A 13,807-nucleotide genomic window follows, 5' to 3' on the forward strand; every position below is an offset into this window, starting at 1 on the left:
CGCTCGTTTTTCATCATTAAAGCGAATATAATAAAATCGGTGGAAATAAACGTATTAAAAGGAGAACGTTGAGTGGGAAAATGGCAGGATGAAGAGGTTGCGTATGATTGGGGTGGAGCAGATTTCGGCAGTTTCGCACACGACGACTGGTGGAGACATGGATGAAGCGTCCGACTGTCTCACCTAATGGTGGTAGGAATTTATCTGTCATCGCAAAATCGGATCTATTGCAAAGTTGCCTAGTTTGTTTAGTGATGCGCAGTTTCAGGGGGGGGGGGTTCTCGGTCTCTCTCGGTCTCTCTCCCCCCCTCTCTCCCTCTCTCTCTCTCTCACTCTCTCTCACTCCCTCTTTCCCTCTTTCCCTCTCTCACTCTCTCACTCTCTCACTCTCTCACTCTCTCTCTCTCTCTCTCTCTCTCTCTCTCTCTCTCTCTCTCTCTCTCCCTCTCTCTCTCTCTCCCTCTCTCTCTCTCTCTCTCTCTCTCTCTCTCTCTCCCTCTCTCTCTCTCTCTCTCTCTCTCTCTCTCTCTCTCTCTCTCTCTCTCCCTCTCTCTCCCTCTCCCTCTCTCTCTCTCTTTCTCTCTCCCTCTCTCACACACACGAGACTATATGCATAATGTGTCACAGAGAAGCGTAGCAGCATCAAGGTACAAGACCATATAGGCACAACTGTCAAAACATCGACACTTGCCGAATTATTATTGTTGTTAAAGATTAGCTACCTGGAACAAAGTTCCAAGTAGCACGGGCTATGGTGAGCCCGTAGGGGTTACTTGCCGAATGCCGCGCGGGTTACTGCTTCCGCTGAGCCCAAGTGTCTCAATGTGACACAAAAATTAAAGATCGAAAAAAAGAATGTAGAAAATGTGAAGAGAACAAAATAAAAACATTACGAAATGCTAACTCAATATATAGTCTAGGGAAAATTGCACACATTAAGAAGAGATTAACAAAAATAAAGACTTAAAAAAAAAAGCGAGTAGTGACTATAATGATAAATGACCTTTGACCTTAGGGATCAACAACAAAGTTATATATCAGGAACACTAAACAACTTACAGGATATATTTGGGTAGATGAAGTCAGGCTAGTAAATAAATTCTTCTCACTCTTTTGTTCGGATTACCGGCTACAAAATAGATGGTTCCATCATGTCACATTGAGAATCGTACATAGAGGTGGGAACTGCATTGCAACATGCAGTCCTAGTAACTAGTTGTCTCACCATATGAGACACCTACAGCTTACGTAGTAACATTGACAAACCCTAAATATTCTCTACTGTTAAAGAGTAGTTTATTTTGAGCTAGGATACGTCTGATATTCGTTTTAGTTGTATAAATTCCAGTTAATTTCAGTTAAGAGTAGTTTATTTTCAGCTAGGATAAGTCTGATATTCGTTTTAGTTGTATAAATTCCAGTTAATTTCAGTTAAGAGGAGTTTATTTTCAGCTAGGATAAGTCTGATATTCGTTTTAAATGTATAAATTCCAGTCAATAAAGATGGCGCCACCGGCTGGAACTTGTCAATGATGTTATATGACGGAAGACGAGATTTTTTGTTGTTTTAGATTCAGCTACTCGGAACAAAATTTCCAAGTAGCACGGGCTATGGTGAGCCCGTAAAAGGGGACGAGGGTTTCTGACGTCATTCATGATTGGTGGAGTGTAGGGTGCAAGGCGAGAGCTAACCAATCAGCGCGCAGCACAGCCTCATGAGGCAGGGTCGTGCACCCCCTCAGTTCACTAGACTTACGTCATCGGAGGTGGCAAAGCTCACTTTATGCTCCTTGTGTGGTGGCAGTTTATGGCGGAGGACCTTGAAATGCTGATGTTCAGGCTCACAAGTTTTCAGCCCCGAGGATCATGTTTTAGTCCAGAGAAGCTTTGGCAAGGACCTGAGAGACCTGACAAGTGGAAGTCAGGAAGCTGCAAGGTTGTTGTTGTTAAAGATTTGCTACCTGGAACAAAGTTCCAAGTAGCACGGGCTATGGTGAGCCCGTAGTGCCTTTAGCTGCAAGGTGAATTCATTGTGCTAGGCGTCTTCTATATAATGCAATCATTTTTTTTACCTGGGGTAAACTTCGTGAGTTGCAGTCGAGCAAGGAGGATGTTGACAGTGGTAATGCACTGTGCCAGAAACTTCCTTCTACCTAAGCAATGTAATAAGATTTGGCTGGGACTAGTCGCACACATGTTGCAGCAAACAAAGAGTTACTGGACGAATCGCACACATGTTGCAGCAAACAAAGAGTTACTGGACGAATCATCCCTAAAAGTCTACACCATCGTGGGACAATCATCATCTCGACTCCCAAACATGGATTTGAAAACACGTCACTAAGAACAACGATTAGTTTAAAGTGGTAACCTCCACGACCGAAGACATTTAACATGACATCTTTACCTGGAGAAATTTCCGTACATAGACAAGCAATTTGATAGTGACTTTTCTTATAGATAAACTGTGAGGCTAAAGCCAGTCAAGCTTAGTCCCAGGTTGGGCTCGGAGAGTGGAGGACCTCTCGAAAACCTCTCCAGGTATGCCATTGAGAGAAATATCTTAAATTTAAGGAAAATTGGAATAAGAGTTAGCAGCTCGTTATCGAGACCAGTAACCCAAGATTTATGATAAGCGGTGCAAACTAGGCTATTGTGCCTTGAATTTAATCCTGTCGAATATTTATCGAGAGACTATCTTAAGAGTATTACTTCAATAGCTTGCGTCACCAAAATACACCAGTGTTTCTAGTACGTATCTTGTAATTGTTATTTAAGATACTGAGGATGTTACCGTACCTTAGGGGGTTATCTTGCGATTGTTCCGAGGATCAACATCCCCCGCGGCCCGGTCTCTGACTAGGCCTGATCAGGTACCCTCTGAAGGTGCTTATCAAGCTCTTATTGAATACTGCGAGAGGTCGGCCAATTGACTGTTCCCTTCGTCAAAAATATTTAAGTGAGATTTTGTAGTTAATGTTTTTGGATATTATGCAGAAATATTACATCTTGAGGTTATCTTGAAATGATTTCGGGGCTTTTAGTGTCCCCGCGGACCGATCTTCGACCAGGCCTCCACCTCCAGGAAGCAGCCCGTGACAGCTGACTAACTCCCAGGTACCTATTTACTGCTACGTAACAGGGGCATTAAGGTGAAAGAAACTCTGCCCACTGTTTCTCGCCGGCGCCCGGGATCGAACCCTGGACCACAGGATCACGCGTCCAGTGTCATTACAGGAATGGCATTACTGCCTATCATTACAGTGCTTATTCTTTACCTGTGTGCTGAGATATCAGGCACAAATATATACTGAGATATCAGGCACAAATATATACTGAGATATCAGGCAAAAATATATACTGAACTATCAGGCACAAATATATACTGATATATCAGGCACAAATATATACTGATATATCAGGCACAAATATATACTGAGATATCAGGCACAAATATATACTGAACTATCAGGCACAAATATATACTGAACTATCAGGCACAAATATATACTGAGATATCAGGCACAAATATATACTGATATATCAGGCACAAATATATACTGAGATATCAGGCACAAATATATACTGAGATATCAGGCAAAAATATATACTGAGATATCAGGCACAAATATATACTGAGATATCAGGCAAAAATATATACTGAACTATCAGGCACAAATATATACTGATATATCAGGCACAAATATATACTGATATATCAGGCACAAATATATACTGAGATATCAGGCACAAATACATACTGAGATATCAGGCAAAAATATATACTGAGATATCAGGCACAAATATATACTGAGATATCAGGCACATATACTGAACTATCAGGCACAAATATATACTGAGATATCAGGCACAAATATATACTGAGATATCAGGCACAAATATATACTGAGATATCAGGCACAAATATATACTGAGATATCAGGCACAAATATATACTGAGATATCAGGCAAAAATATATACTGAGATATCAGGCACAAATATATACTGAGATATCAGGCACAAATATATACTGAGATATCAGGCACAAATATATACTGAGATATCAGGCACAAATATATACTGAGATATCAGGCACAAATATATACCGAGATATCAGGCACAAATATATACTGAGATATCAGGCACAAATATATACTGAGATATCAGGCACAAATATATACTGAGATATCAGGCACAAATATATACTGAGATATCAGGCACAAATATATACTGAGATATCAGGCACAAATATATACTGAACTATCAGGCACAAACCTATACTGAGATATCAGGCACAAATATATACTGAGATATCAGGCACAAATATATACTGAGATATCAGGCACAAATATATACTGAGATATCAGGCACAAATATATACTGAGATATCAGGCACAAATATATACTGAGATATCAGGCACAAATATATACTGAGATATCAGGCACAAATATATACTGAGATATCAGGCACAAATATATACTGAGATATCAGGCACAAATATATACTGAGATATCAGGCACAAATATATACTGAGATATCAGGCACAAATATATACTGAACTATCAGGCACAAACATATACTGAGATATCAGGCACAAATATATACTGAGATATCAGGCACAAATACATACTGAGATATCAGGCACAAATATATACTGAGATATCAGGCACAAATATATACTGAGATATCAGGCACAAATATATACTGAGATATCAGGCACAAATATATACTGAGATATCAGGCACAAATATATACTGAGATATCAGGCACAAATATATACTGAACTATCAGGCACAAACATATACTGAGATATCAGGCACAAATATATACTGAGATATCAGGCACAAATATATACTGAGATATCAGGCACAAATATATACTGAGATATCAGGCACAAATATATACTGAACTATCAGGCACAAATATATACTGAACTATCAGGCACAAATATATACTGAACTATCAGGCACAAATATATACTGAGATATCAGGCACAAATATATACTGAGATATCAGGCACAAATATATACTGAACTATCAGGCACAAACCTATACTGAGATATCAGGCACAAATATATACTGAGATATCAGGCACAAATACATACTGAGATATCAGGCACAAATATATACTGAGATATCAGGCACAAATATATACTGAGATATCAGGCACAAATATATACTGAGATATCAGGCACAAATATATACTGAGATATCAGGCACAAATACATACTGAGATATCAGGCACAAATATATACTGATATATCAGGCACAAATATATACTGAGATATCAGGCACAAATATATACTGAGATATCAGGCACAAATATATACTGAGATATCAGGCACAAATATATACTGAGATATCAGGCACAAATATATACTGAGATATCAGGCACAAATATATACTGAGATATCAGGCACAAATATATACTGAGATATCAGGCACAAATATATACTGAGATATCAGGCACAAATATATACTGAACTATCAGGCACAAACATATACTGAGATATCAGGCACAAATATATACTGAGATATCAGGCACAAATACATACTGAGATATCAGGCACAAATATATACTGAGATATCAGGCACAAATATATACTGAGATATCAGGCACAAATATATACTGAGATATCAGGCACAAATATATACTGAGATATCAGGCACAAATATATACTGAGATATCAGGCACAAATATATACTGAACTATCAGGCACAAATATATACTGAGATATCAGGCACAAATATATACTGAACTATCAGGCACAAATATATACTGAACTATCAGGCACAAATATATACTGAACTATCAGGCACAAATATATACTGAGATATCAGGCACAAATATATACTGAGATATCAGGCACAAATATATACTGAGATATCAGGCACAAATATATACTGAGATATCAGGCACAAATATATACTGAGATATCAGGCACAAATATATACTGAGATATCAGGCACAAATATATACTGAGATATCAGGCACAAATATATACTGAGATATCAGGCACAAATATATACTGAACTATCAGGCACAAACATATACTGAGATATCAGGAACAAATATATACTGAGATATCAGGCACAAATATATACTGAACTATCAGGCACAAATATATACTGAACTATCAGGCACAAATATATACTGAGATATCAGGCACAAATATATACTGAGATATCAGGCACAAATATATACTGAGATATCAGGCACAAATATATACTGAGATATCAGGCACAAATATATACTGAGATATCAGGCACAAATATATACTGAGATATCAGGCACAAATATATACTGAGATATCAGGCACAAATATATACTGAACTATCAGGCACAAACATATACTGAGATATCAGGCACAAATATATACTGAGATATCAGGCACAAATATATACTGAGATATCAGGCACAAATATATACTGAGATATCAGGCACAAATATATACTGAGATATCAGGCACAAATATATACTGAGATATCAGGCACAAATATATACTGAGATATCAGGCACAAATATATACTGAGATATCAGGCACAAATACATACTGAGATATCAGGCACAAATATATACTGAACTATCAGGCACAAACATATACTGAGATATCAGGCACAAATATATACTGAGATATCAGGCACAAATATATACTGAGATATCAGGCACAAATACATACTGAGATATCAGGCACAAATATATACTGAGATATCAGGCACAAATATATACTGAGATATCAGGCACAAATATATACTGAGATATCAGGCACAAATATATACTGAACTATCAGGCACAAATATATACTGAGATATCAGGCACAAATACATACTGAGATATCAGGCACAAATATATACTGAACTATCAGGCACAAACATATACTGAGATATCAGGCACAAATATATACTGAGATATCAGGCACAAATACATACTGAGATATCAGGCACAAATAAAGGGTAAAAGTGCAATGTTAAACAAGTGAAATCTTATGTTCGTTCCTGAGGTTTTTTGGAAAAGCTTATTTCCTTTTTTCCCTAAATACTTCTTTGTTGATTTGAATGAAAAAAATGAAGGTATAGCATTCATATACTTGGTCTTGACGGTTAAAATTAAACTTGCAAAGAGCACACTCAAACACAGCAAGTTAGGATCATTCAGGTTAAAATAAATTAATGAAGATACGACAAAATACTATTTTGACTTTTCAAATATTACACATACTGCAACACCCACAAAATACTATTTTTTGGATCCCATACCCTATCCTGTGGGTGGTGATGGACCCCATAACCACCCTGTGGGTGGGGATGGACCCCATACCCATCCTGTGGGTGGGGATGGACCCCATACCCATCCTGTGGGTGGGGATGGACCCCATACCCATCCTGTGGGTGGGGATGGACCCCATACTCATCCTGTGGGTGGGGATGGACCCCATACCCATCCTGTGGGTGGGGATGGACCCCATACCCATCCTGTGGGTGGGGATGGACCCCATTACCCATCCTGTGGATGGTGCTGGTAGACACCCCATCTCCTCGCGGCATTACATACAATATACAAGGGAGACTATTAGAATCCATTCCGACGGCAGCTCTCTGCCCCAAGTCATACATACATCACATAATATAAATAGTTAGGGTACTGCATTTAATGAAAATATTCTCGAAGTGATTATCCAATCACTTCTTATGTCCAAATTATATATCAACTTGTAATATTTTAGCATTTTTTTTTTTAACTCGGTGTAAACGCTAAAGACCTGCCTTAGCGTTTTCGTCGCCGCTTTCTTGTTAAATTCCATACCATTAGTTATCATTGCAGGACCGCCGTGCACCTCAAATACCTCCTTTAATGTGCATACAATTTTCACAGTATCTTCAAGGTTTGAATTAGGTCTAAGTTTAGTCTATGCTTCTCCAGATGAAGCGGGTTGAGCTCTATTAGAGTGAAGAGGCGGGAGAAAAGAGCGAGCATGCGCAGAGAGAGGGGAAGAGAGAGAGAGAGGGGAAGAGAGAGAGGGGAAGAGAGAGAGAGAGAGGGGAAGAGAGAGAGAGAGGGGAAGAGAGAGAGAGAGGGGAAGAGAGAGAGAGAGGGGAAGAGAGAGAGAGAGAGGGGAAGAGAGAGAGGGGAAGAGAAAGAGAGAGGGGAAGAGAGAGAGAGAGAGGGGAAGAGAGAGAGAGAGGGGATGAGAGAGAGAGAGGGGATGAGAGAGAGAGGAAGAGAGAGAGAGAGGGGAAGAGAGAGAGAGAGGGGAAGAGAGAGGGGGGGAGAGAGAGAGAGGGGAAGAGAGAGGGGAAGAGAGAGAGAGAGAGAGAGAGAGAGAGAGAGAGAGAGAGAGAGAGAGAGAGAGAGAGAGAGAGAGAGAGAGAGAGAGAGAAGAGGAGAGAGGAGGAGAAAAGAGGAGAGAGGAGGAGAGAAGAGGAGAGAAGAGGTGAGAAGAGGAGAGAGAAGAGACAGCGAGCCTGCAAGAGTTTATCAATAAATCCCAAAGTGCAACAAAACGCGAGTAAAGGCGTGGTTGAGTACTTACCTGCCGCGTTGTGTGGTAGAGGACGCCGCGAGGGACTGGTGAAGGGGAAGTAGGGGGAGTCTGGGGCGAAGGTGGCACCGTCTGGGCCACCTCCAGTGGCACCACCTACCGCCCCCGCTCCCACGTAACCACCACTCACGCCCTGTAACACAATCGTAACACTCATTAGCAACACTCCTAACACTGTGCTTCGGCTGTACAGCATCCGGCAAGACAACTGTGACGCTACACACGTCGCCAGAGCAACAATGATTAATACATAACACTTAACTCCAACAATACCAAAACATCCAACAATGTAGCATAGATGAACAAATCCACAAGGGCCGTGACGAGGATTCGAACCTGCGTCCGAGAGCATTCCCAGACGCTGCCTTAATCGACTGAGCTGCGGCCCTTGTGGATTTGTTCATTTGATGCATCACGCAATTGTGATTTCTATGTGTAATGTAGCACAGTATAAATACCGAATCGTGCACGATCAATAACATTTATCCATCTGAAATACAACAGCTCTAATGATAACAAAAACTCACCCTGTGCAGCACAAGACGAGGCTAATAAGAGCACTAACTCACCCAATAACCTCAAATGACGTCAACCTACATTCCGTAACTAAAGTAACTCGACTAACACCCTCCGTCACCCAACTCACTGAATGATCAATACATTCAAGTCAATCAGGTAATGCTAATTTAAGCGTTACGAACTGTATCAACTAACTCAAACATTCACCGAGTGTAGAAGGTTCAACTTCCTAGAGAAGAAATGCTGCTGCTTCTTCGCGACACTCTTAGCTCCCCATTAGTTTTTACGTCTCTAAATAATTTTCTTTCCTTCACTTTTCATCTGTAACCAATTTCATTGGTGTAAGAACTGAGTACAAGCATTTTCCAAGGATGGAAATGACAGGGTACACTGATGGGATTAGGAATATGCTGAATCACTCTGAAAATCGTCGACGTCAATCCAAGGATTTGCCGGATTAGACATTTGGCAGGTTAGCCGATCCTGGCACTTGCACTCCTGTACACTTGCAGAGTCCTGGCAGTGCCAAAATTGGCACTAAACGTCCTGACATTTTCGGTCTGGATACTTAAACATTCTCAACACTTGCAACCGAAGAAAAGAGCATTTCGACACTTGGCCGTTCCATCTCTTTGAATGTTCAAGCATTTACTTGATACTCAGTACATAGTACTGAGTATCAGTACTATGTACTAAAGTACTGAGTATCAGTACTATGTACTTTGGAAGTTATAACCCATTCCGGCAATGACAAATCCAAGTGTTAGACAGTTTTAGTCCTGGCATAAAACGAGTGCTTACTGGTCAATTATGATAAATTCCAGACCTTAGCATTTAATCATTCCAACATTTACATATTTCAGCATTTTTAAATCCTAGCAGCTGCAAATTCCAACAAGTTACAGTTCTAATATTCAGAATTTCAGCACACTTAGCAGTCTCATTATTCAGTAATTCCAGTTACTGGAAGTCCTGTCTTTGCAAATTCAAATGCTTTGCAGCGCTCCCAACCCTTGATAGTTCCAGTCCGAACAGTCCAATTGTTTTCAGTTCCTGCACATCCCAGCACATGCATCACAATCCGTTGCCGTAACCAAGTTCAACAAACATTACATGTCCGAGAATGCAACAGGATACTGAGCCACTCTCAAGCTTCTCTTTACACGTTCGCCAATCATACCTGAAACCACGTATCTTCTGAAATGAATGCACCATCTGGAAAGTGTGTAGAGTGCATAAGATTTACAGTAAGAACGAAGTCATGCCTCCTTGACGTAGCAGTAAAATAGGTACCTGGGTGTTAGTCAGCTGTCACGGGCTGCTTCCTGGGGGTGGAGGCCTGGTCGAGGACCGGGCCGCGGGGACACTAGAAACCCCCGAAATCATCTCAAGATAACCTCAAGATGTTCAGAAAATACATGTCTGATAAATTTAAGGTAGTGGTAAACGACTTGCCAACAAGGCCCGACACAAATCCCCGCGACGCCCGAACCATCACATGATGCCCCAAGCGTGGTACAAGGGGGCACGTGATTCCAGGTGCTACCGTATGATCATCTCTGGTTCTAGGAGTGATTCATCGCGGACAAGCTCACAGGGACAAAGGTAGGGAAGCGGTACCTCACCACGAGGAACTGGTTAGCAAGCCTGACGAATGGGTTAAAAACATGTGAATGGGTGGATGAATGGTGTGTGTGAGTACCGAAGCGGTGGGTGTTGTCCACACTTGGTGTGCTACACAGTTGAGTTTCAGCTTCACTCCTGAGGAGTCCTTGTTGAAAATGTCCGAAAGCAGTTCATATGCTGGCCAACCTCTCACATGCCACTGACGTCATCCGGTTAGTGTGCGCCTCGGGAGACTGATCTGACGACTTCACCGCCCAGGAAAATCATCCCTTTCAGACTCCAGGAGAGTTGCTTTGTCCATTTGGTATCTTATCCCTGGCCTTCTGTCCCCCGTTACTCATCTACATACCTTTGTATTTACTGAAGTTCAACTCTTCCAGCCATCACTTTCACCAAATTGTCGGTTTCTTGCAGTTTTTCTCCGAGTGTAGCACGGGCTCACCATAGCCCGTGCTACTTGGAACTTTGTTCCAGGTAGCGAATCTTTAACAACAACAACATCCGAGTGTATTACTCTCAATTTCTGCATCATCAGTAAACATTAATAAGGAAAAGTCTATCCCCTCTGGGAGATCATTCACAAAAATCAGGCATAGGATAGGTATTAATGTAAAAAAACTCAGCGCAGGTCAAATATAACCACGGATTAGAATAACAGGGTATATTAGTGGGATTAGGGATATGCTGATTCGCTGATAATTTCGTCTCAACACACTGATAACACTTCATTATGTAGCTTCTTCAAGTGTCATAATTGGTACCAAATGAAAGGCTTTCTGCCCCACCCTTTTATATCCTGATTTATGTTGCCCAGTCAAAGAATTCATTCAACGTTGAACTCGCAGGATTTGTCTTGCATGAACCCAAGTCGGTGTCTCGTCATGAAGACCTTTTTCTCCCGATGCTCCAACTTCATGCTAATGATCTTTTCCATGACTTTACATGGTATATATGTAAGGGAGACGGGGCTGTGTTTTAGCACTTCCTGCCTGCCTGCCTGCCTGCCTCCTGCCGGCCTGCCTGCCTGCCTGCCTGCCTGCCTGCCTGCCTCCTGCCGGCCTGCCTGCCTGCCTGCCTGCCTGCCTGCCTGCCTGCCTCCTGCCGGCCTGCCTGCCTGCCTGCCTGCCTGCCTGCCTCCTGCCTGCCTGCCTGCCTGCCTGCCTCCTGCCGGCCTGCCATCTCTCTCTCTCTCTCTCTCTCTCTCTCTCTCTCTCTCTCTCTCTCTCTCTCTCTTTATATTGGTATACATTTGCTGCTTCTAGCTTTATGGTATCTTTAATTTCTCGATTTTAAGAGTTTATATATTTTAATAACTGGCCTCAAATCCTCCTTGTCGGAATTTACGATGAAATCGTGTCTGGTTGTGTGGTGCACCATTTTCACCACCAGTTTTGGGCGAGTGGCGACCCACCAGTTTTGGGCGAGTGGGGCCCCACCAGTTTTGGGCGAGTGGGGCCCCACCTGTTTTGGGCGAGTGGGGCCCCACCAGTTTTGGGCGAGTGGGGCCCCACCAGTTTTGGGCGAGTGGCGACCCACCAGTTTTGGGCGAGTGGGGCCCCACCAGTTTTGGGCGAGTGGGGCCCCACCAGTTTTGGGCGAGTGGCGACCCGGTTTGGGTCGGTATGTGGTAGGATTAATATATAAGTTGTGTGTTTAAATCAGACTCCTGGAGGAGGTTTCAATGAGGCTGCCGAAGCTTCCAAGTGGCTGGGGCAACTCTTACAAATATTGGTGAACTTACCAAGTTCGCCGCGGGTGAAAGCTTAAAGTGATCGCTCCACTGGTTTTAAGTACTCGTTATTTTTTGCTCTCTGTGTAATGAGATCAAAGACGTAGAGAGGCATTTTGTGTGTGTGTGTGGTGTGTGTGGTGTGTGTGTGGTGTGTGTGTGGTGTGTGTGTGTGTGTGTGTGTGTGTGTGTGTGTGTTGTGTGTGTGTACCTAACCTAACCAGTTCCTTCAGGAACTCATCCCGTCCACGTGAGTTGCCACAACGTACAGAAAATGGTGTGCCAAAACACCCGAACCTAACCTAAGCTAGCCGAGCGACCCATGCACAGAAAAAGTGAGTGTTTGTGAGCCGCTATGATTTATATTACGTCTTTTTTTGTCCGCTGGGCATCTTGACGTCAAAATGTGATGTATTGAGAGGAGAGAATAAGGGAGCCACTGGATCAGTCGGGATGTGATAACACTGCAGAACTGTGGAGCCCGGCACCGGTAGTACATAGTACAGTACAAGAACCTATAGTACAGTACAAGCACAGCAATAAGGAGAGAGGCAGAAAGAAATTTTGAAAAAGGGATAGCGGACAAATGTAAAACAGAACCAGGTCTATTCTACAAATTCATAAACAACAAATTACAGGTAAAGGATAATATTCAGAGGTTGAAAATGGGAAACAGTCACGGAAAATTAAAAGGAAATGTGTGAATCATTAAACGAAAAGTTCCAAAGTGTTTGTACAAAATTAAATCTTCAGAGAACCAGACACAATAAGAATTCCTGAGAACAACATAGAGCACATAGAGGTGTCTAGAGACGAAGTGGAAAATATGCTCAAGGAGTTAAGTAAGAACAAAGCAGTTGGCCCAGATGGAGTTTCACCATGGGTTCTGAGAGAATGTGCACCTGAGCTCAGCATTCCACTTCACCTGATTTTTTAACCATCCCTGTTTACAGGAGTCGTAGCAGACGTGTGGAAAAAGGCTAACATAGTTCCAATCTACAAAAGTGGCGGCAGGGAAGACCCCCTCAATTATAGACCCGTATCGTTGACAAGTGTAATAAGTCAAAATATTGGAAAATATAATAATAACTAAATGGGGTAGGACACCTGGAGACAAACGATATAATATCAGACAGACAGTATGGTTTTCGATCTAGAATATCCTGTGTAACAAATTTACTCAGTTTCTATGATCGAGCCACAGAGATTTTACAGGAAAGAGATGGTTGGGTTGACTGCATCTATCTGGACCTAAAAAAAAGGCTTTCGACAGTTCCACATAAGAGGTTGTTCTGGAAACTGGAACACATTGGAGGGGTGAGAGGTTAGCTGCTAACATGGATGAAAAATTTTCTGACTGATAGAAAAATGAGGGCAATAATAAGAGCAAG

General features: G+C 41.7%; 1 protein-coding gene across 1 annotated transcript in view; it reads right to left on the bottom strand.

Annotated features, from left to right (window-relative positions):
• Positions 1 to 13,807, bottom strand: part of LOC123754016 (uncharacterized) — a 301,225-nt gene that overhangs the window by 220,609 nt on the left and 66,809 nt on the right. Inside the window, exon 3 of the mRNA XM_045736127.2 lies at positions 8,534 to 8,675. Coding sequence (XP_045592083.2) covers positions 8,534 to 8,675 — 142 coding nt within the window. The remainder of the gene's footprint in view (positions 1 to 8,533; positions 8,676 to 13,807) is intronic.

This window comes from Procambarus clarkii, chromosome 6 (assembly GCF_040958095.1).
Source record: "Procambarus clarkii isolate CNS0578487 chromosome 6, FALCON_Pclarkii_2.0, whole genome shotgun sequence".
NCBI lineage: Eukaryota > Metazoa > Arthropoda > Malacostraca > Decapoda > Cambaridae > Procambarus > Procambarus clarkii.